Here is a 26,309-nt window from a genome sequence, read left to right on the forward strand (position 1 = left end):
CGAAAGCAGTGTTGATCACTTGTGAAGCTCCACGTGGACGTAAACGTCGGCCAAACAAACTACAGCGCTCTGCTGACGGGGAGCAGGGTTTGTCAGGGCTTAGAGCTCTGTGGTGTGTGTGTGTGAGAGAGAGAGAGAGAGAGAGAGAGAGAGAGACGCAGTCGAATTTGATTGGTCTGATACAAAAATATCACGATTAAAAGTACTTTCTTCTTCTTTACGTTGTATAAAGAACATTAGATTTTCCTTATTGTTAGTAATTAATTTTAATTAATTTTCTCCAAAGCGACTTACAATGTTAGCTGCTTTGTACAATAAACATACTTGCAGTGGTTCATTAAAATATACATCTGAGTCAAACTCAGGTCCATCTGACATTAAGGCTGTTATATTTACAGCGTTAATTCCTCTCATTGTCCACTGAATGGGTGAAGTGGAGCAATAGAACACAAAATGTATGGGAGTATTTTTATTTATATCAAAATATTGCACAGAATTTATACATGTTATTTACATAGTAAATATGGTATATGGTGCAAAACAAAAGGAAGAAAAAACATACTTGGTTACATTAATATCAGGGATACATATACATTAGAGAACCTGTAGTAAGTATAACAGTGTTTGTGTCCTGTGTATTTTTGCTGGGTAATTATCTGCTTGTCTGGAACTATGGCAGCAGCACTGCTGATAGAAGACCTGGACCATCTGTGATGCTGCGAGCCTCTTTGTCCAGCTGAATGGACGTGGACAATGAGAAGGAGTTCCAAAACCTCGCAAAGCCACACACTGAGGACTGACACGTCACCAGTGTCCAGCACCGAGACGATGCACAGTTCATCATTGACTCGAAGCAGTGAAGGACAGATTTCAAAGGCTTGACTGACAGTAAAGTAGCTCACCTGTTCAGGTTAGAAGCCAAGGGCTATTCTCAAATATCTGAATGACAACCACCGCTGAAATAACCCTTACAGGTTAAATGCTTTTGCTCATGAGGATTTTACATTTTAAACATTAAATATTTGCATGCTTTTCCCTTGCACTCTACTTGTTGTAAACGACAGGCCTGAGTATGAACGACTGAGATACTAATATAGATCTGAATGACAGGTGTTTATTCAAATGCTACTGTACCTCCTATGTCACAGTTAGAAATTCTCAATGTAATAAAATGTGAAAAATCCTTTGCTTGATGTTACTGTCTTACCATATTAGCACCTTGTGTTTGAAAGCACCATGTGTTTAAGTGTTGAAAGATTTGAAAATTAACAACTCACAGATACAATGCACTGAAGCAGTGTACCTCTTGTCACAAGTATGTTACTGAACATGAAATACATCACCAGAATTTTGAAAGAGAAATTTAAATTCCCAGAGGAATCAGTTAATTTATATCAGTTAATTGACTGATATCTGCTTTGACCTTTCAGAATCTGATTGAACACTGATTCAGTCAGTAGAAACCGTTACTTTAATAAATAAACTGCAGTAGAAGGCCAAACACTAAGATGAGAGGTACATAGTCAAATATTCATTTTTCCTGAGAAGAAGACATCAATAGAAAAGCACTTTCACTTGAAATCTTCAAATTTTGTATAAATCATGTGCATTCTTAACTACTATTGTAAAAAATGTATTTTGTCCTTAATAATGAAGATACATTTTACTTGAAGGCCTCCTACAGATATGGAGGGAATGAATATGAATGTGAACATCATCTATACCATCACAGGAGATCAGAAAGACGATTCACAGTGTTGCTGTTGAGAACAAAGTGAGATGGTCACTGGGGATCTTGGGCCACCAAAGGTTTAACATGATCGCCTCACAGGGACTTTCCAGGACGCTTCACTGTGTCAGTTGTAAGGTGTTAGCACCAGATGGCGACAAACATTACGACGGCACCTCCATGTGCTTGGTTCACGCCACAGTTTCAGCATCGATTAAGGTGCTCGACAGCCAAAAAAGTCCATTCCAATATAGCGAGGATATCCTTCCAGCACTTTCCTTTCCACGGGGTCAAACTTCCAGTACTGTCTCCCTCGGAGAAAGTGGGCATATCCTGTCAAGGCCAGGGCAGGGAAGAGCATGACACAATTAGCAAGGTCACTTCATACCTCACTTTATACATGTTTTTAGACATTAGAATATTAGACTTGTATTGATAATTGAGCTACTGCTTTTTTCTGTCACAGGAAGTGCAGTGATTGAGGATGCTGAATTTTAACCAAAATTTAACTCATTTTGTGCCTTACACAAGTCTTCAAGTCACTTAGCTTTTGTTGCTTTTGTAAATGAGTAAGACTGAGAAAATTGTAAAGTTACAAATACATATGACACAACCTCTATGTGCATATACACTTGTACCTAAACAAACACAATTAGGACCAGAAGTTCATAATACCCCAACTACATTTATGCGACACTTTGCTCCAAAGTAATTGACAACAGTAAGCCACTTGCCACTATTTACCCATGTATATAGCTGGGTAGTGTTACAGGAGCAATTTAAGGCAAATACTCTCCACAAGGGCACTACAGGTGGAGGTGCTATATGAACCTGTATCTTTTGAGCCCAGCAGTAACCACTATGCTACAAGCTGTCTCTCTGTTACATCATGATGTATAAAATATTAACAATGGAGATGTCCCTCAATATATTAATAGATTAGGTTTTGCAAAAAAAGACTGAAATAAAGCCACAAAAATTTTAAAAAATTACTGTAAGGGATTCTTATTATCATTCATTAACTTGAAGCAATGTTAAAGCTGTCTACTTCAAAATGAGTGAAAACAAAATGTCTTGTCCAAAACCTCTATTCAGTGTCTTGTGTTCTGTTTTATATACGTATATGAGACAGTGCCATGTTTCTCCTGCACACCAGATGCCACAGCAGAATTCAACAGTGGATTATACTACACTAAAAAGTTTTGGACCTTAAATACTGACTACACATCTCACATATTGCTGAGGACACAAAAACTGGCCACTTGAATTGAAGAAATGCACACACACACACACACATTTTCAGAACCGCTTGTCCCATACGGGGTCACGGGGAACCGGAGCCTACCCGGCAACACAGGGCGTAAGGCCAGAGGAGGAGGGGACACACCCAGGATGGGACGCCAGTCCATCACAAGGCACCCCAAGCGGGACTCGAACCCCAGACCCACCAGAGAGCAGGACCGTGGTCCAACCCACTGCGCCACCGCACCCCCCTTGAAGAAATGCCTCACTGAAATATGTTTGTCAGCATCCAGTCACTTCCAGTTTACAATCAAAAAGGTGTAATAACAGACATGCACCTCTATTTATGCAGGTAGTTTCTGTAAAAGTTTTGGATATAGCAATAATACATGGAAAAACATGCTGAATTAAATCGGTCCTCCACAGCTCCATGATACTGTCCCCTTCCCCTTCTGACACAGCGTCACTTGAGTTTCTATTCTATCTCAGTATTCTTTACTGCCATCTAACGGCATCAAGCAAAAAAGTAGCCCGTTTTCATTCCTCAAGAGACAAACTTCAGAAAAGATCATCTTGAAAACAATGTAATGAATATTATGTGAACTGGGCAATGTTTATCTCCTCAAAAATCTGTTATTCTAACATCTAACATAATAACATTAAGTAAAAGTGCACAAGCAACTGCTTCAATAGTTACACTGATGTTAGCGGCATTTTGGAATATCTCTAAGGAATAGTAAACATATTTAAAAAGTGAAGTTAATTCAGCTACATTGTAAAGCGGTTGTTGAAAATGGATGGATGGATGGTTGTATAGTCTGGTTTACCATGCAAACTGTAATAATGATTCAGAGGTGGACATCCTGTTTAAAAATATCTTTAAACTACTAGCCAGCCACATTTTTACAACCTCCGCAGAATATGCAGCAGACATCATTACCATAGCGGTCCTGGAAGGCAGCATCAAGGTCATTGGGCACTCCCTGCCACTCCTGGATGCTACGGGGTTGGGTATCCTCCACACGATGGTCCTGTGGGCTGAAGAGCCAGTAGCTGTCCTGTTTGAAGAAGCAGACCCTATCCTTGTGCTCACCCAACATGACAGCAGCCTGGATGTGGGTGACAGGAAGGCCCAGGCTACGCACTGAGAGGGGGCCAGCGATCTGCCGTTCGGCGTCATAGACCCAGTAGCTGCCAGCTGTGGAGAGGGAGAAATGGTTTCCAGTGTTTACACGACCTGGATATTCACAGAGAGTCAGATCGTGCAGAACTGCCCACTGAGTAGCAGGTAGCATAGTGGTTAGAGTAGCTGCTTTGCAACTGAGGGACCTAGGTTTGAATTCCAGGACAGCAAAGGCCCAAACTCCTTACTGTTTGTTTGTCTCCAATGGCTAAGGCACTTCCTAAGCAAATAAACTGCCTCAAAAAGACACATGAGGTCAAGAGAAGGAGTTGACCATCTGTAGGGTCAGTGTGGTTGTATGGTCACTGTATACACGTAGTATGTAGTGTGGTGGTTAGAGTTGTCCCCTTACAACTGAAGGACCTGGCTTCAGACCCCACCTCCTTCAGTAGTTCCCTTCATCAAGGTATTTACTGTCAAATGATAAAAGAAGAATTACCCAGCTGTATAAATGGGTAAACAATTTAAGTAACTTAGCGTACAAACCTAACATTGCGATTCGCTTTGGAGAAAAGAATCAAATAGATGAAAACAAATTTAAGCCACCAGAAAGTTATTTGATTGCATTTTCACACAGACAATGGTGGTGCTGCAAAAGAGAACCTGGAGTTTTCACCAAAAGCTGTATGCGTAATATTCAGCTCCTATATTTACACGGGCATGCCCGAGTGTGCCGTTGAGTTGAAATGAGGCCATAATCCTGCCCCTGAGCTGCTTTCTCCAACTGTGCATTGTGTGCTGTCTGTGCTGCACATGCTTCTTCCAGGCGTGTGTGCAGTACCCGCAGCAGGAGCTGGCTTGCACGGCTCTGCATGGTGCCGGAAGAGAACTGTACTCTTTTTTTCCCTCTTTTGTTACAGAGATGCAGGTGCCAGAACACCTGCCCCATCATGCCGCTCATTAATGTGCCTGGATGGGAGAATCCCTACACAGTTGGGGGGGACTGGGATATGGTGGGACACAGCTGCAAAAGGGGCTCAAAGTTCTCCACACACTACATTTCTTAATGAGCCAGAAGCCAATACAAAAACAATTATGGGGTTTGACTAAGACATCAGGAGGGTCTGAAATGATAAATTACGCAAACAGATCTCCACTCAATGGGATCTTCTTACATCCATTAGTAAAACACTGGCAGTATCATGGGTTGGCAAAATGTGCAGCACTGAAACCTGTCTGATTCTGCACAGTTTGTGTAGAGTTTGCCTGCTCACTATGTATTTTTGTGGCTTCTCTTGAGGTGCTCTGGTTTCCTCCCACAGGCAAAAGACAAGTTTCAAGTGAATTGGTGACTCTAATTTGCCGTAAGTGTGCACGGGACACGAGTGAATGAGTGTGTAATTGCCCTAGGATGGAGCCCATCCACCATGTACCAAAGAGACTATGTTTTCTAGAAAAGCTTCAGATCACCACAACCCTGCATGGAAGAAGCTGTTACTGACAGTGGAATGAATTAATGGCAATCTCTTTCGGGCTTTCAAAGTTTAAAATGTCTCCATTTATGGGGAGTGGGTTGGGTTGGGAATGAAAAAGTCCAAATGTAGAGCACGAAAACAACAACAAAAAAAGTAAATATGTGTGGTTAGTTTTCAACAGAGGATGTTTTCATACCCAGCTGACAAACAATCGACTGGCTTTCCACAACACAAGTGTTTCCTGACATACTTAGCCTCAGTCCAGCAAAAAGCTCGTTACTTTCTCTCTGTTTATAGGAAGTGGTTTGGATAACTCGGACCACCCTGCACAAGAAGTGAGATCCTGCCCTGACCCAGGATGTAGAGAATCGGGGGAGAGGGAGGGGGGGCATCCATGTTGCTTTTGGAATGATCCATAACATTCAGATAATGCTTGTCTTCTGAATAATTTGAAACACGCAACCCATGCAGTCCTCAATTCTGCTGTCACCCACCTTGGAAGAACCAAATGTTCCCAGTCTTGTCTTCGAAGGCGGCGTCCACACTTTCGGGGATACCTGCCCAGTGGCGGGATGCTAGTGCCGGGTACCCATCCTGCAGCTGCCCATTGCGGATGCGCCACACATAGCGGGACCTGAAGAAGAAGAGCTCCCCACGGATCATGGACACAGCGTCGAAGTCCGTGTAACATGCGTTGGGCTGTGAGGAGTGCGTGGCTGGCCTGTCCGCTTTACCCCTGCCCTCCTGGAATGGCAGTGCATCAATGACTGAACTGGTGCTCCCATGAAAAACACTGGCTTCCCGTATTACAAACATCAGAGTTATGAATTTTCAAACATTTATCCTATTTATTTTTAACAGCATTTTCTTCACTGGGGCGGCACAGTGGTAGTGAGTAGCACTTCCACCTCACAGCGCCTAGGAGGTTCAACTCCCCGGTCAGTCTGTGTGGAGTTTGCACGTTCCACCTGTGTCTGTGTGAGGACAAGCAGTTATTGAAACTGGATGAATGGATGGATCTATTTTCTAAAATCATTGTCTGCAGAACAGTGAATGTGACCTATTTTTCTTTGCCTAGAAAATAGGTATCAGTAAAAAGCACCCAAACAGAACAGTTTTTCTACAACCCTAATCCTACTTTGCCTCCACAATATGCACAAGTCATCTCTGGTGTTTCTGACTGTTGGTAATCAGTAAAAAGACAATGAATGTTGCATGTGTTTATGAGACAAGTCGTCCACAATCAACACCGATTAGGAGTTTTTGGAGACAACATAATTTTATAAATTATGCTTTTATAATATTTTTAAAAAATAATTTTATACATTTATTTTTATTAATTTTATATTAATTTTCATTTTAATGTGTCTTTAAGCTAATAAAAACATTTTAAAATTGTACATGGCATTTCTACTATTTTATCTGTACTACAGAACCTAACCAGTGAATAAATTGAGGGAAGTAGTAAAAGTGACTTTGTTTTTCTTAACAAACTAAACAAAATACTTCTAGTCCCAACAGTGCTGGTACGCAGAGGAGCCAGGGTATGTGCTGTCTATTGTTCAGAGTGATTACTGGAGTATGATCCATACAGTGAATTCAAATGTAGGGAGGTGGGGTCTGCTCACCGCAGAGAACGCAATCTCATTGGTCTCTGTGGTGATGGGCAGCAGCACGGTGGGTTGTGGGCGAGTACCGTACAGGTACTGGATACCCCTTTTGTCATCCTCACTCAGTTCCAGCGGGTAGGTGAAGGTGTAGAATGGTGACATGATGGCCCCGGGCTCCAGGGAGTGCTGCAGGCCCAGAACATGGCCAAACTCATGGGCAGCGACTTGGAGAAGGTCTGTGCCTGAGGAGGAGGATAGCAACAGAGACATATTGAGGGATCACTGGTTGATAGTGTTGTTTCTAAACCACATTGGAGAATCTAGGCTTCACTGTGGAGCCTGTTCAGAGCTGTTAGAACATGCCTTTTGATTTCACTAAATCATAAGTCTATTTTTTTCACTTACTGTGTAGTACAGCCTTCCATGTGTTGTGTAATGAAGGTATTATGGCTAAATGTGTTTTGAGTCAATTTTAACTGTTATCGTGTCTTGATGCTCCACCATTTCCCCAGTACCAGTGATTCCACACTCACCCATGTTGTTCCCCACGGTCCAGATCTCATCAAAGTCAAAATGAATGTCCCCCTCACGTTGTGTTCGAGGAAAAAAGGCATGAGCAAGGATGCCTCCTGGACCATCAAAGGGCAGATTGTCTCCGTGCCAGTACCTGTCGATCAAATCAATACCGGCTTCAGCAACATTGTCTCTGAATGAGGGCTCAAAAGGGATCGCAGGGTATACACAGGACATGGGCTTAGGATGAACATGGAATAAACACTCCTCCTATATAAGAGATAGAACAAGCAGGAGACTCCATTTTGGGTATTATTTTTCATCAGAGTCAACTGATGAAAAGGGCGTACTGCAGAACAGCCAGTGCAACACGTCAGCAGGAAAAGGATGAGAACGTGGGCTTCCAATGACTTGACTCAGACTTGAGTTGTCAGTGTGGTGTAGTTCCCCCTTTTCTAGAGGCATCTGCTCTGGGTCATCCACTTGAAAGCTTCTGTTGAAACCTCAATCCTGAGCTCCTCCGAAGCACAGATGATGAACTCTTCTCCTCCTTGGCCGAGACAGTAGACAGAACAAACCCTTTACTAAGGGGTTAGCTATTTCTGAGACTGCAGGTTCCAGTCACTGACCAGTTCTCTGCCCGATGAAATTCTATACAGCAAGACGTCTATGCTTCTCCATTGGGAAGCCCTGCCTCCTCTCTGGACTGGGACCAAAGGGTAGCAGGGCAAACATTTGCTGATAGCTGTAAGCTGTAGAGTAGTAAACAGCCCAACAGGGAGGGAATTTCTCAAAGTGCAAATATTTACAGCAAGACAAAACATACCCCAGAGGTAACTAGTACTATTAAAACGGTAGGATGCAGGTTCAGTTTCATAAAATCTACACGTGCACTGCCGTTTTTGCCAGGAACAGTGTTCAAGCTGAGTCAAAATTTTGCTAGTCTTCAAGAAGCAGAATATTGTTGTCCAGGTCTCATTTGTCATCTGATTTTGAACTCTCTCATTTAGGGTCACTTTTGGGTTTGCTCACTGAAAGTGAGCCATGGCCCTTCTGCATCAGAGAAATAACACTACATGCTAATAAGCAAAGAAAACTGCTATTTGAGTCATGTTTGCATCTCCTTAGGGTTGACATGCGGCTTCCAACGTAGAATAGAACAATACAAGTAAAACGACGAGCATTCAGTCCCTTTTGAATGCAGACACTTTAATAGGAATCAAGTGAAAGGCTGAGAACACAAACCATGGAATGTAATGCAGCCCAAGCTGAAATCTGTTGGCACTAACTTTGTTGTATTATATTTCTTGTTATGACTCATGGTAGGCCAGCTGCATGTGAAGTATGTGGGAGTTCCACAGGGCAGAGTCCTCTGACCTGCAGTGACTTGCCTGATTGGGATATGCAGCTGTGGCCCATGGCATCAGAAAATGACAACAAAGCACCAATCAGTTGTACTTCTGTGAAATGTTATAATATGTCCTCTTAAGAGGACAGGCGGTAAATGAATGAATGCAGAAGGTCACTTTAATGGTGCATCTGTGCTCTTCAGACACATTACCTGGCAAAGTCGATGACAATGTCGGCCTTGCCGCTGTTGACCTCGGTGAAGGTAAGCGGGGTGACGTCACTCCAAACACGCAGCGCCTCCTGCAGGACGCTCCGCACTTTGTCCCGGGACATATGCTGCCACGGGTAGCGCAAAATCCTGGGAAAAATGCACCCACACAAATACACAATCATCCAAGATGGTTAGCACTAACCATCCGCAGTGCTGACAGCCATGCCTAACCTCATTGCTGGCACTGAAGCGATGCCAATTGCTGTTTGTCTGCAGGCTGTTTCTCCTGGGCTGCACCATGAAGGACACACCATTCTGAAACCCATGAAGTATACTCTAATTCCAGAAACAGCTCCCAGAAGTCCTTGCTCTTCAGTGATTGGGCAGAGAATCAGACAGACAAAGTACTACATCACTGCAGGGATCAGAAGTGAAGAATGGGCCGTCTTGAACACAGAAACAGCTCTCGGTGACCGAGCGCTATAATGAGGGCTCTAATCCCTGATGACGAGACACCCCTCGAATGTGGTCGACAACTTGAGAGTACAGAGGTTGCATTCCTCTGAATTTAACTAGCTTACAGAAACTATCTGATGTTCCTTATTGACAAATTTATTTTCTTCACCAGATCTACTGGATTAGCTAAATAAATAGCTGTAATATTCCCACTATTTTTTATTGTTAGGTTCTGAGGGGCTTAGACTGGGAGTGTGGCATTTCTCCATTTCATACATACTGCTGTTACATAAATGCTGTGCTTGAAAATGTTGTTGATCTGATATTTGTTGTTATTTTTAAGGGCTGTTAAGTCAATGTCAACTCTTGTCAAGTACATAAATATAAATCTTAACATTCTAATTCACTCTGGAGAAAAGTGTCAGCTAAATGAATAAATGTACTGTACATAACTACAGTACATTGACATACTGATATCTGCAATTTAAGGAAAAATGCATTCAGAGGTACTTACTTTTTCATATATTTAATTTACTACAACTTGAACACATAATACACAGTAGGATTGGGTAGCTGGCTGTTACCATCCACTGAAAGTAACCAGGCTCAAATCCTACCTTCTAGTCTAACACCTTGAGGTACTAACCCTGAACTGATACAATAAAAATTCCTCATGTGCATAAATTTATAAATTGCTATAAGTATCTTACCCATCCTGGGTGTGTCCCCTCCCCCTCTGGCCTTACGCCCTGTGTTACCGGGTGGGCTCCGGTTCCCCGTGACCCCGTATGGGACAAGCGGTTCTGAAAATGTGTGTGTGTGTGTGTATAAGTATCTTAAATAAATGTAAACGTACAAATTCCATGCAACAGGGATCCCAAGAATCTTTAAGGTAAACCATGTTGTACCCCTTGAGCCAGATTTGTCAGTTCTTCACTTCTAGACCCATTTCTTCATACATTTTCTTCCAATAGGGCAAGGTGCTTTGCAGCATGCAGGACATGTCAGAAGTTTTCAGTGTGTGTATGTGTGTATGTCAGAGAGTGTCCCTGTATCTTATTCCATTCCTCTCAGGAGTCGCAAGCCTGAACGTGGGCACAAAATCACCTAACCCCATCCACAGGGTGAGCCTTCCAACAACGCACGCTCAGACAGATTTATCCTTGAAGGCTTACAGATTCTTACTGGGTTGCAGTTGCTACACCCCTGCACTCAACCTCTCGCCCCCATGCCTTGCAGGACCGCTTCCTACCATTTGAGGAGCAATCATTAAGAAAGAGAAGAGTGAGTACAGAGGGGGGAGGCGCTGCTGCCAACCTGCAGACCTCCAGACAGCCCATGCAGGGAAACTTGTATGGAGGGGTGCTGGGAACAAGGGGTGGGGGTTTAGGGAAAAAAAGACTTTGCTGATTTGTTACTTTTACTGAGGCACAGCTCAGCTTTCTGGGGCAGGAACGTTACTCTTCTACCCCTGCGGTGAAGACCGTGAACCTGATGACCGCAGATGCCTTTCAAAAGAAGCACAATGTGAAAAACAGGAAAGATTTAAGGAGCGTGACCCAGTCACAGGAACGGCTCTGAGTCAGGATGGAGAGATAGACTTCTCTCCAGCACCTCCTGTCCCTGATAGGCAATGATATGACACGGGTGCTGACATTTTTGCCCAGGCTGATCCTTTAGTGATTATGAAAAGTGTTCCTTTAGAAATTTGTGCCCCTTGGATATGATTTTGAAAACATTTTCCCAGGGACAGGTGCACAGAAAAGATAAAGTGAGACCCACCCACCCACATTGTCTGAACCACTTGTCCCATACAGGGTCGCAGGGAGCCAGAGCCTAACCTGGTAACACAGGGTGCAAGGCTGGAGGGGGAGGGGACGCACCCAGGATGGGACGCCAGTCCGTCGCAAGGCACCCCAAGCGGAACTCAAACCCTAGACCCACCGGAGAGCAGGACCCGGTCCAACCCACTGCGCCACCACACCCCCTAAAGTGAGACCCTTAAGCTTTACTTTGTTTATCAATATTTTCTTTAAATATAAATTGTGCACAGAGTGAGTGGGCAGACAGCTGGCCTTGGACCCCAAGTTATTTTCTCCTGTATCAGCCTTATTACTTTTGTTTCATCTCTTCCTTTTGCCTTCCAGATTTTTCACACTCTTTTTTAAACCTGTGTATTGTTGTGGCAATGCTGTTATTTGCTTTGGACACGACAAAAAACACTGGGTTCTCTTGAAAAGATTTCAATGACAGGAAAAAATTGGAGGAAAAAAATGAAGAGGACGAGCAGCAACAAGGTGAAGAGACTCGGTCACAGTGACAGTAAACACACCCATCTCAACACTAAGGACACAAGTAGTTCATGTTCGAGGCAAAATGGAGTATGCTTTACTAAATAAACTGAATTGCTTTATATTTAAATGCATCAGGGCTATTGTTACAATGAAAAATTTCAGACAGTAATTTCAGGAAATGTCCTTTTATAGAACGTATAATTTTGGTAGAAGCAGCTTTGCAAATAAACATGTAGATACATGTGAACTGTGTTCCTTAACAGCCAGTTATTAAGAATGCAGGTAATTCTCAGTGTTTTTACCTTGCAAAGCATTTTCATGTGTCTCTTCTTGCAGTCTCTCTCCTTTGGCCTCCCGTTGCTCCCAGTATCAAGTTCAACACTGGCTATGGTGTATAAGAGGGCCAACCTTCACCCCGATACCAACAGGAGCTGATCACTCTCTACACCCAGCAAGAATGCTGTGCTCCTCCACCTCTGGTTATTTTATACTCTCAACTGAAAGTGGTCCAAAATTGAAGTTACAGGTTTTATTCTCTATTTTGGCCCCAGTACAATGGAATAAGCTCATAATGTCCCTCAGAGCTGCTGAATCCATTCAAGAAAGGTCTCGAATCCATCTCTCAGTCTCATTTCTCACCTGTTCTCCTGACAGCTACATAAATGAGTCCAAAACCATGTTCTATGAGTGTCTATGTATTTTCTATTAAGTGTCACTTCTATTGGCAGCTTCTTGAATTATGTGGATCATCATGTGAATGTAAAGCTGTACTATTACAATCCTGTGTCTAAAGTTCTTTGTTGATGATGCACTTTGTACATTTCAGTCAATTATGAGAAAACTGTCAGCCAAATGCATCAATACACACACACACACACACACACACACACACACACACATTTTCAGAACCGCTTGTCCCATACGGGGTCACGGAGTCTAACCCGGCAACACAGGGCATAAGGCCAGAGGGGGAGGGGACACACCCAGGACGGGATGCCAGTCCGTCGCAAGGCACCCCAAGCAGGACTCGAACCCCAGACCCACCGGACAGCAGGACTGCGGTCCAACCCACTGCACCACCGCACCCCCTCCACATCAATATAATATAAAGATAATTAATATCATATATGAGTGAATAAATGAACTAACCAGACAGTGCTGAAATGCACTCCTCCATAAGATTTCCTAAGATGGAGAATTCTGTATGAAATACTGATGAAAGGTTGAATGCAAGATAGCTAGGACAGTCTCTGTGATAGTGTATGTTTGACACTGAGAGGCTTGAGCCATTTCTGAAGGAGCTCCATTAGGATCCCATTGCTCTGACTGAGTTCACTCTGTGGGACAGCTGCACTCCTAGGTGCAGCTACAGGCCAAAGTCTCAGAACAAAGTGATGCTCCCTTACCTGTAGGTGAGGTCAGTCTTTGGCCAGCGCTCTCCAAAGAGCACAAAGCGCCTCTGCCGCAGCGGTCCTTCACGATCCGGGAAGTCTGGCACGCCACAGCGTGGTCGTGACCAAGACTGAGTGCCATTGCCAGAGAGTACCATCCTGCCAGGGTGACCCTTTACTTGGGACTCATCGATCAGTGTGTCCTTAACATGAGATGACCTCCCCCTTTTCTTCAGGACCCCGACATGAGATTTCTCCAGCCATCCCTGGCACAAGGATAGCAGCATTAGGATGAAGTAATAAGCAGTATGGTGGGAAAGGTCAAAGCACAAATGTATTTTGAAAAAGAACAAGGACACTGAATGCAACAACCACTTCCTGTTCAAAAGACAATTTAGGGTGAGGACAGCCTATAAAACCAGCTCATAACACTATCTTACATGAACTATTAGTTAGTATCCACATGATAGAGTGCACAGGAAATGCTTTGGTCAATAAACTGGGAGGAAAACTAACTGGAGTGGAAAGATTCTCTTTAGGGATGCCCATAGGTGTTGGGCGTTTTTCACATAGCAGCTGCCATTACAGAACATTTTCCAAGAAGGTATTTAGACATGGGTCTGTTGGGACTAGGATAATTTTTATCAACTGGAGTCTGAATTTCATAGTAACCTAATCTCCCGAACCTTATACCCAAACACTTCCACCACCCAGCAGTTCTTTAGTTAGTGTCAAGGTATATGAGTAAAGTGTATCTGAGATTATGATACATTTGATGGAACACATTCTGTAGAATAGAAGTGTCTGCTAAACGAACACCTGTAAATTCTAAACATTAAAAATCTTACAATTGACCTCTTTACCCAAACTTCCAGTGATTTTTTGCAGAGAGCTTTCAAGTCTCTAGCCAGCTTCTAAACTTCAGAGTCATTTAACTAAGCCGTGGCTAAATGAATTGGTCTCTTCAGTTTTAAATATTACCAACAATGCATAGGAGGGGAGGGCAGCCACTGTTACTTGGACTCCCAAAAGGTTTCTTTTTTCCCATTTCATTGGACAGGGAGTTTTCCTTACCCCAGTTGCCAGATGTCTTTCTTATGTACTGGCTACAAACCATTTTTAAACTGCCATGTTTCTTTGTGTTCATTTGTCGCTTAGAGTATGTGCTCAATTGCTCAGTGCACCGTGTTACTGTGTTGAGAAAAAAGTTCTTGAAAATTAAAAATTCTATTGCATTAAAATTAATTCATTCCTCTTCCATGAGGATTGGCAGAGGTTACTTGATGTCTGATTCTTGCTTGCACAGGTTAAGAACCACATGAAACACCTACTACATGGGAGAAGACTGGATCATAGCAAGTAGGTTTGCACCAAAACACACACACCTACATGAATTGATTTTACCGAGCATGCAACAAAATCAACACCAATGCAGGAAAATATTTTGCATGCAAACATTGGTGGTACTATCAAATATGAAGCCACACTGTGCAAAACTTAAATGAATCAACACTGCAAGAAAACCAAGAGACAGGAGCAGGACAGTGTCTGCAATGTAAAAACTCAGCCAGAGAAACACGTTTGGTCCTTCTCCAGCAGAAAAATGAGACCTTTATCTGATGCTTGCTGACAACGTTAAAGTATGTTTTTAAATCTAACTGATCCAACCTTAGAGCCATAGCGTTATGAGCACTGATATGACTCACCGTCCAAGTGACTATGAGGAGCAATGTTTCCTTTATACCAACACACATGCAATGATTGTTACAGAATCAGGGTTTATGCTGCAGATTTCCAAAGAAGCCATGAAAAGACTTGATTTCTATCTGACACTAGCATGCCTCTTGCCTCTAATGGAGCCACTGGGAGTGAGGCAATCTTGTCAACAAGGATTTATCATCTGACTGTGGGAGATTCCCACTGCCTCTATTTTCCTGTCTGTCTCCTCTCCAATCTCGGTGAGCAGTGGAGCCAGGCTGTGGCGTCCATTTCCATGGTAAGGCATGGTAGGCTTGCGTGTTTTCACATGATTTGTGGCACGGAAGGCAAATTGCGATAAGAATCTCTTGGGAGGTTGTGTGGGGCGGGAGGTGTTCAACTCTCAGACATGAAGACTGGACCTCTCCACAGAGTAACAAAAAGGGCCTTAAACTCACACAGAAAGAGATGGACAGGGGAAGCACCACACAAGTGATGTCACCGATGAGTGTAATGATCCTGTGTATCTCCCCTTCTTGATACTTACAGCTGAGGAAACATTATTATACATGTCATCTGAAACAGGTAGAGTACAAACAGCCTCAACACACTGACAGTGCGCCAAATATTGTCAGATTTTTTGGAATATATATATGTACTGTAAAAATTACAAAGTCCATACAGAAGTCTTTCCTCAGATAAAAAGCGAAGACCATTTTCAATATGGAATACGGCAATAATATCTAGGCTTCATAATAAAAATAACATGTTCACTTTTCATCATTTATGCTTTCAAGCAGGACAGTATCCATGGATAATAAGCATTTGACATTACATGTATTTATTTAGCAGGCACTTTCCTCCAAAGCAACTTCCAATGAAGTCTCTGTAATGTTATCAGCCCATACACCTTATTCACTAAGGTGAATTACACTGCTAGACACATTACTTACAATGGATCACTCATCCATACATCAGGGGAACACACTCTCTCCCTGTCACTCACACACTATGGGGGAACCTAAACAACATATCTTTGGACTGTGTGATGAAACCAGAGCAAACCCACAGAGACACAAGGAGAACAGACAAACTCCACACAGACTGAGCAAGGATCAATCCTACACCCTCACACACCACCCAGGTGCTGTGAGACAGCAGTGCTACTCGCTGCACCACCATGGCACCCCACACTCATAAATACTCTTCTCATGGCAATAAATACAGGGAAGACTTAACATTTTTGGCAGCCAGCAGGTACTCTTGTGGTTAGAGCCTCTGCCTTTTTGTTCAAAGTTTGAATCTCACTTCCTGCCACAATACCCTTGACCAAGGTACTTACCCTAAATTGATAAAAATTACCCAGCTGGATAACTGGTTAAATCAATGTAAGATGTTTTGGAATAAGTTAACTGAATAGTAGTAATACTGATTTTTAAAATCCTACATCACTTTTAATTATCAAAAAAATTAATATAGTGTATTTGTATACATTTTAGATCTCACTTTCAGAAGTTATTAAAGACATGATGTTTTTCTTGGAAAAAGAGTAGCAGTAAGTTTTCATAGAGTATAATACCCTGTGTTCCAGTTGTTTACTGAAGTATCACAATTAATTACGTTTTATGACCTCAAAATACTAGAACAGTTGCTAAACTTTATGTCGAATAGTGATATTGTATTGGATGTGAAACAATAAGTTTGCCTGTCTTATTTATATTTTACTTTCTATTGCAACTTAATGCTAGTTTGATATGAATCCACAGGTAATTTTTGTGTTTTCACACAAAGATACAGCATCATACTGGATTCCCAGAGGTTTTCTGCATTTCTTTTATCTTTTTTCATTTTATCATATTTTCTCTTTATCACACCAACTGAGAGTGAAAAGATACATGTGCAGTTGTGCTGCAGAGCTTTTGACAACATTGTGAAACTGAAACAAACTGTGTATATGGAAACGGTATCTCCTACCCCCCACTGCTTGGCAGATTAAATGGGCTACACTCGAGATAAAGAATCAGTATGATGAAGGAAATTCAGCTTGAATAAATATTTACTCAAAAAAAAATCCAGAGCAGATATGCCTGACTCTGAGAACCTACATAAACTGATTACTCAGAGGGAAGAAACCATTTCACTAGAACAGGATGGGGTATCACTCACGATGGGATGAACACTGATACAGCACTGCAAACATGCCCCTTATTTTCGCGGTCAGGATCCCAGTAAAGACCCTGAGCTGAAAGCTGTAAGCAAAGTGAGGACACTGAAGATAAGATGCAGATCTCCACATGCTCTAAATACGAGTGCCCAACAAGGCCCAACTCACAGGGATGTTAACATTTCTGTCATCTGCCAATATTGCTGAGAGGGCAAAGACTCTCACCTGATGTCACCCCTGTGGAAAGATGCTCTTGTGTCTGCATTCAGTTTGTGCTTTTAAGGGGCCATCTTCATCGGCTGGCCTTGCCCACGGCAATCTGCAGCTGTGCCGCTCCCAGCAGATCTGCCCTACATCCAAGTGCTGGCTTACTGCTTCCTGCTGTCATGCAAATAAATATGACTGATCTCAGAGTCCAGCTGGAGATGATGAATCCCATTAGGTGAAGGGGAACAGCCCCTCTCCACTCCTCATTTTTCATGGTGCTATAACCAGGGAGGTTGGATTTAGATCTTTGGAAAAGAGAGCCAGGTCACTTAAAGAGTGGCCCCATGCTGCGGCTCAATGCAGCGGGCCTCTGCTACTTAATTGAGGCCTGGCATTTCTGTTTTAATTGATCAGACAAGTCTCAAGACACCATTAGTAGATTGTGCATGAACCCTGCTTTTGACCTTAGGATTAAACATGTGCAGTGTGTCTGCACAGCTCTGCATCTGCGAGTTCCGTTTACTATGTCTTTTACCTGACTTTTTCTTGCTAAGTTTCAGTGCTAGCAGATGAATTTAGGTACTGCATCAGAACAGCAGAATTCAGTGAATTAAAAATGCTTTTGGATAGGGCAGCAGGTGGCATTTGAGCTTCTGCTTTGCACTGGAAGGACCCAAGTTCAAATCCCACATACTGCTGTCTTTCCTCTTGATCAAGGTACTTACCCTAAAGTGATTACTACCATTATCATTAGTATTTTTGCCATAAAAAATTACCACATGTGTAACTGGGTAAATCATCATAAGCAGGCTAACACTGTGAGTCGCTTTTGAGGAGAGATCAGCTAAATGAATAAATCACTAAAATTCTCCAAAGCGACTCACAATGTCAAGCTACTTATGATGATCTACTCTTTTATACAACTGGGTCATTTTTACTGTATCACACACACACACACATTTTCGGAACCGCTTGTCCCATACGGGGTCACGGAGTCTACCCGGCAACACAGGGCGTAAGGCCAGAAGGGGAGGGGACACACCCAGGACGGGACGCCAGTCCGCCGCAAGGCACCCCAAGCGGGACTTGAACCCCAGACCCACCCGAGAGCAGGACCCGGTCCAACCCACTGCGCCTCCTTTACTGTATCATTTCAAGGTAAATCATCAATGGGACTACAGCAGGAAGTGGTATTTGCACCTGGGTCCTAATAACAAATGAAATAACTACTTCCCATACATTTGCTAACATTGCATGTCATACAAAGACAGCAAGTGAAAAAGTTATATTATAAATAAATTGAAAAACTGCCCTTTATGACAGGAAATTCTCTGCAAAGCTACGGTGTGTCAAAAGGTAGGAAGCTGAGGCAGTCCCGTTCCCAAAGATCTAAGGGTTGCTACCACTTGTCCATCCATGTTCAAGGCTGACCGTGGAACGGGCAGGGCTCCATTTGGATCATTTTGGTGGTGCCTCCTAGATTTAAGGCTATGTCAAATTATATATAAGAGATACACAACACTGTGTTGTACTGAAGGCTAAATGCTACATGGATTTATTTGAGCCTTTTCGGCAAAGAGACGGACAACTATCCATCAATACAGCTGGGTAACTTCACTTGAACAATTTAAGGCAAACACCTCCTCAAAAGCACTAGAGCTGGAAGTAGGATTCAAAACTGCAACCATGGAGTTTAAAGGCAACTATTGCAACCACTAGGCTATCAGACACACCCAACAGTGACACAAAAACAATTTCTGTCTCTTTCGCACCCCCAACCTCTTCTGTAGGGTGGTCTTTAGCTTTCAAAGCTGGAGATGGTAACCCTGGTGGAAAACCCCCTGTGGCTGTGAGGTCCCACTGGGTGAAAGAGGTTCAGTTGGCCTACAGCCGACCCTGGCCGTGGAACCGAAACAGCGCTCGGTGTCTCTCGCTCCGAAATCCTACAGAGAAGCAGCCTCAGCCGGGACAGATGGAGCAGCACCTGCAGCTCTGGGAAAATAGGTCACTGCGGTGTTGTGACTGAAACCGGAGGACAAGAAGTCAAATCTAACACTCACACGGCTTTATTCCCAGCAGCGATAAAAGCGGTGGAGACCCTGTCTGCGGAGACACGCTGTTCCAGCATCGGGACTCAACATGACGCTCAGCGCTGCTACCTAAAAGGCTATTTTCAGTTGGGGAAAAAGGAGATTTACATTAATTTATTTAGCAGACACTTTTCGTTTTCTCCAGAGCAACTTCCATTGAACTCTATGTAGTGTTATGAGCCCACACACCTTATTCACCACGGTGATTAACACTGCTAGATACACCACTTACACTGGCTCACTCATCCATACATGAGTGGAACACAAACACACACTCTCTCTGCTCTGGCACTTACACATGGGTGAACCACAGATAGGCGACACTGTCCGCTCCTGTCGTACAGCACACACACCTGGTGTGTCGTGTCACACTCATACATTGAGGCGCGTGAAACACTTCATGGACCCACGCACCAGGTAAAAGCTGTTTCCCCAACCCCTGCAAGCAGCTCTCCGGCACAGGAGACATTCAGGGGTCGCGGGTTTCACCTGAGTTCCTCTCAAAGTCACAGCGAAGCCTTGTGGTGGCGCTCGGGGGGAAGCGCGAGGCCGCCGCCGCCGCCGAAAAAGGCGCGAAAGGCGCGAGCGCCAGCAAAAGGCGCGAAAAGCGCGAGCGCCGGGGCGGTTGAACGCGCGAGTGTCTGTAGGGGAGGTTCCGTATGCAAATGATAAAAAAATAAGTCATAAAGTAGAGCACTTATTGCTGTTTACTTAAAACGTGTTATGTTTGAATGCATTAGTTATGTCATGTTTAATATAACTATTCTGAGCGGTGCACTTCTTAACATACATGTAAAAATTACTAATTGTATTCAGGTAAATTTTTCGCCTTTATAAGATAACCCTCACGTTTTTACTTCAAAACCACAATAAATCACACAATCACCAGTTTTAAAGTTCAGCTCCCCAGACAAACCTGTGTTTTCCTTCACTCTATTCGAAAACACTGATTAATGCATAACGCCATACACACATTACTGATAATATTTTCATTTCCCATTCCATTTCCCTTTTTTACTTACAAAACAAAAGAGGAGACTATTATTACGGTACCCAAGACGGACTGACACTCAAAAAAAAGCTGCTGCAATAATAAAACTTTACTTTTGTTTAAAATCCTGGTAAAAAAAAGAACGTCTAATCGTTCCCCTAAGCGCAAAAAAAGAACGAAAGATAGATTTTACACGTGAATATTGCGGAATGATGTTGCCGAATATTACAGAATACTAGTTATAATTGAAATGGACTCACCGCCGCCGCTTTGTACCTGTTGCCGTTCCCCCTCTCGGGCGCGGGCGCGGGCACGGGGAGAGCGAGCGCGCAGGCGAGCGCGTGCAGCAGCAGGAGCGCGCCGCACGCCAGGTGGGACATCCGCACCATCCTGTCGCTGAGGTCGCGAGCGCTGGAGCCTCTGGGGTCGTCGGGAGCGCGGGCGCAGGGGGCGCGCAGGGAGCCGGGGAGTGATGGAGTGATGGAGGGATGTCCTTCAGGGGGTTTTATACGTCCTGATCTCTTTGTTCTCTCTCATATTACACTCTTTTTGTGAGCTCGGGTGACAATTTCGCCCACCCGCCCCACGTGACTTTAACCCGTTTAAAGCCGCGCTGCTGTGTGCTGTTGCCACATGCCGCCGGTAGTTTTTTTTTGATCGGGTGAACTTAAGCTATAAATATCCGCGGCATAGTTCTGCTTCTCATTCATGATAATTAAAGTCTCCATCACAGGGGAATTTTCGCTTCAGGCTAAGCAAGCAGGACTGTTCGATCATTATGAAGCCCCAAGAACTCCTTAGTTAATTGAACATTTATTTCTAGACAAAGAAAAGCTCACCACTAGCTCACACAAACACACGCAGACTGCAGATTGTCTCCATAACAGCAACGCAGTGTATCTATTCCAGCAACAATATGTATTTATTCCAACAATATGCATCTGCTCTAATGTATATCTACCCCTGCAACAATTATAATACTATAAACAGTATATGTAATGCAGAGTAACAATATGCATCCAATCTTGCAGTAATGTGTATCTACCCCTGCAACAATTTGTATCTATTCTCGAACCTATTAACAGTATATCCTATGTAGTAACAATGTGTATCCAATCCAGCAGTAATGCGTATCTACTCCAGAAACTATCTGCAGTAATCCCATCCAGGAATAATCTGTGTCCAATCCAGGCACAATATGCATCTATTCCAGAAATTACGTATGCTATACCCATTCGGGGGGTGCGGTGGTGCTGTGGGCTTGGTCTCGGGTTCGAGTCCTGCTTAGGGTGCCTTGCGATGGACTGGTATCCCGTCCTGGATGTGCCCCTTCCCCCTCCAGCCTTGCGCCCTGTGTTCCCAGGTTAGGCTCTGGCTTGCCGCGACCCCTGTTGGGACAAGGGGTTTCAGTCAGTGTGTGTGTGTGTGTGTGTGTGTATACCTCTTCCATCTGCAATGTGTAACTGTTTCTGAGATGTTCGTCGATTGGCAAAAAAGCATCTGCTAAATGAATAAATGTATCTACTCCAGAAGCTACATGTGTGCAATTAAGCATCAATAAAGGCTTAGCAGCTTTACTGATACCAGAAAAATGCGGGCAACGATGCAATGAAAAATATGGTTTAATTATCACTGGTTTAATTGCAGCTCTGGCAGATCTAGAAAGTCCATCAGCCTGGCTTTTCCACAAGGGAGCAATCTTCTCCGAGGGGGAACCACAACAAAGACTGCCTCTTATGACAGAGGAACGCGTGTATGTGGTTTGTGGGGGTATCTCACATTACTGGCTCATCTGTGAGCCTTTGAAATGGAGCATTAATGAGCCAGGTGCCAAGAGTTAGATGGAGTTAAGAGAGCAAACTCAGGGATCTCGTAGGACACCGAGCTTTCACTCTCATGGACGTCCCTCTGCAGGGACGTGCGGTCTGGCTTCCCTCCTGCATCACAGGTGTGGGAAGCCTCGCTGCGTTGAACCAACCGCATGCCACGTGCAGGAGGCCGCTGGGGTGCCGCCCAACCCCCTTCCACACCCGCTGCATCAAAACACGCGACCCGGTCCAGGTAATGACATCACATGCTCTGTCCTGGTTTCCACGCTCCCCCGCAGGAGCTGACTCATGTTTCTAACTGTGGACCCGAACACCTGGACACATTTATCGAGCAATGCCGAGAAAAGTGGAGTTCTGCAGCAAAACAGCAAGGATTAAAAACAAAAAAAAAAACCCTCATTTGGAAGCTCTATGAAACTTGACGATCCATAACCTGCAGCTGGCGAAATAATTAAAGAGGTCGTCTCATGGGTCAAAAGGCAGAGCGGTCAGATCCCAGAAAGGACCCACCTGTTGCACCCTTGACAAAGAGTTAAATATTGGCAGCATCGGTGTAAATACCTCGCTGCGGTCTGTGAGTCATAAGAGCCGCTTTGGACAAACCCGTCTGCTTAGCAACTAATGTACACAAAATTTTGGTGCAGTGCAACAAGGGCTGGATGTGAGCTTGTTTTACCAAACTGCAGCTCCACGACGCCACCGATGTCAGGGTTCAAAGCGGAAGGGCTGGCCGTTCCAACACAGCCGTACCGAGGTTGAGCGCTGAACTAGTAATCAGGTATAATCTGATCCAGGTAAACAAACTTTTGAGGTATGATGTGCTGGAGTCACCTGCTCGAACTGGAGAAAAGGTACCCGAAAGAGTGCTCCTGCACGGGGTCCGAATGGCTCGGGGGACGTTATTTTGGGGCCTCTCGCTGACATTCGCGCTGGACCGTGACCTGTATCGTGCTCCCTACAGCTGGTTCTCATTTAAAACCTTCTTCCTGTTGAGTGCCGGCCAGCATTGCTCCGGAGTTTCGTCTTCACGCGTTCAACATAAAACAGTACATTGCATTCATAACGCAAAATCCAACATAAAACTGTCCTAGATATGACATAAGCGCTCATAAATCGATTGCTTCGTAGAAGCAAACCTCTGCACTTGAGATGTGAACACCAGCAACGTTATTTACCCTGTTTTATAATTAGTGTCATAAGTACTTATGAGTGATTGTTACATGTTGGAGCTTAAAATAGAGGCCCTGGATGTTTTATGGAAATATTTATGCTTGGAGGTTATTCATAGAAATTACAATTAAATTTAGTGCAGGCGACAGATGGAAAAATCCCATTATGAAGTAATCAAGGGAACGGTAAATGTTACACTCCACTGAAAATATATTAAACAATGTGTGTGGAATTGAGCTCTGTGTGTGTGTGTGTGTGTTGGGACTCTTTGAAGCTCAAAGGATTTAGAGCTGAACCCAGTGACTTTCTTTGTTTCGGGCTCAGTAATGTGAAAAGACGGCCTGCGATGATCGACTTGTTTGCGGAAACGCTCTTGTAGCAGGTCGCTCGTGAACACCGAGGGTTGCGTTACACACTCCCGGGGTAAATAAATCGACATCAGTAGGTGTGCGAACAAGCGTGGCGGTCGTATGCCCCCGGCGACCGGGGGTCATTTTACACGAAGTGACTGCACTTCAAACACGGGGCATTGCTGTAGTCCGCAGAAATAATTTTGAAGCCGTTTAATGCGTTGTAAAAAAAAAAAAAAACGGTATATAGAAATGGAGAATGGAGAAACGTGAGACTTTTTTTCCGCACCGAGGGGTTCGAGACGCCGGCGCTGACTGAAGCGGTGACCTGCGGAGGAGCCGGGCCCAAGTACGGTTCAGTGCCAGCGTCAGGCCTCTTTAATGAACAGCGCCCGCATGCCTCTGCTAATGTAAGCCAGACCTCGGGTGCAGCCCCCCCCGCGACAACCCCCCCCCCCCATCTCCACCCCACCCCCCCACTCGTGCGCAGGCTGCAGAGCCAAACCCCGGCGGCTGCATTAAAGGACCTGGGCAGAAACTTCAAAGTAGACCCTGGAGGAAGCAATTACCGCTCCCCCCCTAGCCCATAACTCCACACACACATACTCACACTGACACACACACACACAGAACCTCCTTCCTCGGAGCGACCCAGTGTAACCCTGCGTGATGCTGACCACAGCAAAGCGGTGTGGACGGAACAAGCTCTGCGTGCCGGTTTCTGGGGGAGATGGTTGTTCCGCTGAACCCCAGGCGCTCTCAGCTTTGAGGGGGGTGATGATGTCATAACAAAGAGGTGTGTGACGAGGGCTTTGTCATGCTCGTGACAGGTGTCATGCTGATGTCAACGCCGATGTAACGTAACAGAGTCCCTCCATTCCCCAGCAAAGGACCCTGTTTGGGACCAGAACTGTCACCGGACCCTCTGGCCCCAAGACCCCACGATGCTCGGCAGCATCTGCGAAACATTTTTGCGCCAAACATTGTTACCCCTCGCAGTCGGCTTGTTTACGGGTTCCATTCTCCCTTCCATGTGTCTTTGATAATCGTCCTTGTCGTTTAATTCCCAGATGCGGAGACAAAGAAAAGTGGAAAAGTTTGCTGGGGAGCACGGTTTGGTCATGTTCAGCATAAGGTCTCCTAGGGTGGGGAGGCGCAGGGACCCCTGCAGCTGTGGTCACCAACCATCGCCGTGGTAACTGACATTTCACGCGGGCCTTCTTCTCAACATCTGCCTCGTTAGAGTTTAATCGGGCTTTATCAGCACTTTTTTATGGCAAAAATAAGGTGACCACTTATGGTTGTGAGTGTAATGACACTTCTATGCCTCTCACGTGCAATTTTAAGCACTCACAGTGTTTAATGACACATTGTGTGTGTGTGTGTGTTTCACAGCCTCTGTCTTCCCAATGCGTTTTGTTTGCGATTGTACCGACCCTGCTCTGCTTCCACCTTGGAGTTAGTGGGCTAAACATCGGTCCGCAGGTGGCGTATTGCCTGATGTCTCTTGAATTGGAGGTAGTCGGTTTGAATCCCACCTCCTGCTAGAGTGGCTTTGTAGAACAGCGTAGGTCAAATGAATGAGTGCCAAAACATTTCCTCCTTTATCTGCCTCCGACCCACGGGGGGCCGTCAGGCTGAGCGGCACTCCCATTCATGCATGGTGTGCCTATGGAATAAGACGTTCAAGACGCCTCCGTTGGGCGAGTCGCAGAGGAGTCACTGGCGAACACATCAACGCTGGGAGTAAGTCAGCGATCCAGCCAGTTGAGTTTCAGGAATCGCTGCATCCCTGGTTAACCACATAACTGGTTATCAGTGTTGCTCTGTTTCTTTTCTAAACAGATGTGCCTTGAACAGCTGTCTTAGGCAGGAGAGACATAATGAGTAGCACCACTGCCTTTGGACTTGTGTTCACATTTCACCTCCTGATGCAGTAAAAATGACCAAGTGACACAGGAGGCAGTTGCTGGCATTGTGGTAACAGCTGCTCCCTTTGAACCCACTGGCTGCAGGTTCAAAGCCCACTTGTAGTACCCTGAAGTGGGGCAATCATTCCAACCTGCTCAAGTGAAATTCCCCACCTATGTTGACAAGTGAGTAGTTGTAAGCTGGTTTTAGAGAAAAGTGTCAGGTCCGTGAACTCCGTAAATGAGTGACCGTAAGCTGCTTTGGAGGACAGGGTAAGCCACCCAAAGAAAACTTAATGTTAAGATGCCTTATTATTATCTTCAGAAAATAACCTGTATTTTGACCACCAAGCAAAGCGTGTGGCACCGCCTTCATTCGACTCGGTTCCCCAGTGTTTACAGCTCATGTCTGGTGTTGCCGAGTGTCGATCCGCAATTTTTGCAGAACGTCCCCAGTGAATAAATCAAAGGATGTCTGCATTACGGAGCTTTTATTGATCGTGGCT

The 26,309-nt window shown here is 44.4% G+C and overlaps 1 protein-coding gene across 3 annotated transcripts; it reads right to left on the reverse strand.

The window, feature by feature from the left end:
• Nucleotides 1-1,500: 1,500 nt before the first annotated feature.
• Nucleotides 1,501-21,064, reverse strand: mmp11a (matrix metallopeptidase 11a). Of its 3 annotated transcripts, none has more exons than XM_018731519.2 (8): nt 20,805-21,064; nt 13,410-13,660; nt 9,254-9,400; nt 7,713-7,846; nt 7,198-7,421; nt 6,064-6,313; nt 3,912-4,169; nt 1,501-2,062 (listed from the first exon to the last, which is right to left on the reverse strand). In XM_018731519.2, the coding sequence occupies exons 1-8, from the start codon at nt 20,931-20,933 to the stop codon at nt 1,944-1,946; spliced, it is 1,512 nt and encodes a 503-aa protein (XP_018587035.2). In that variant the 5' UTR covers nt 20,934-21,064; the 3' UTR covers nt 1,501-1,943. The 3 variants fall into 3 exon arrangements, with proteins under 3 accessions (XP_018587035.2, XP_029115150.1, XP_029115151.1); XM_029259317.1 differs by lacking the exon at nt 20,805-21,064 and adding an exon at nt 17,482-17,535; XM_029259318.1 differs by lacking the exons at nt 13,410-13,660; nt 20,805-21,064 and adding an exon at nt 9,485-9,622.
• Between the last annotated feature and the right edge of the window lie 5,245 nt (nt 21,065-26,309).

The sequence above is a fragment of the Scleropages formosus genome, chromosome 17 (genome assembly GCF_900964775.1).
Source record: "Scleropages formosus chromosome 17, fSclFor1.1, whole genome shotgun sequence".
Lineage (NCBI taxonomy): Eukaryota > Metazoa > Chordata > Actinopteri > Osteoglossiformes > Osteoglossidae > Scleropages > Scleropages formosus.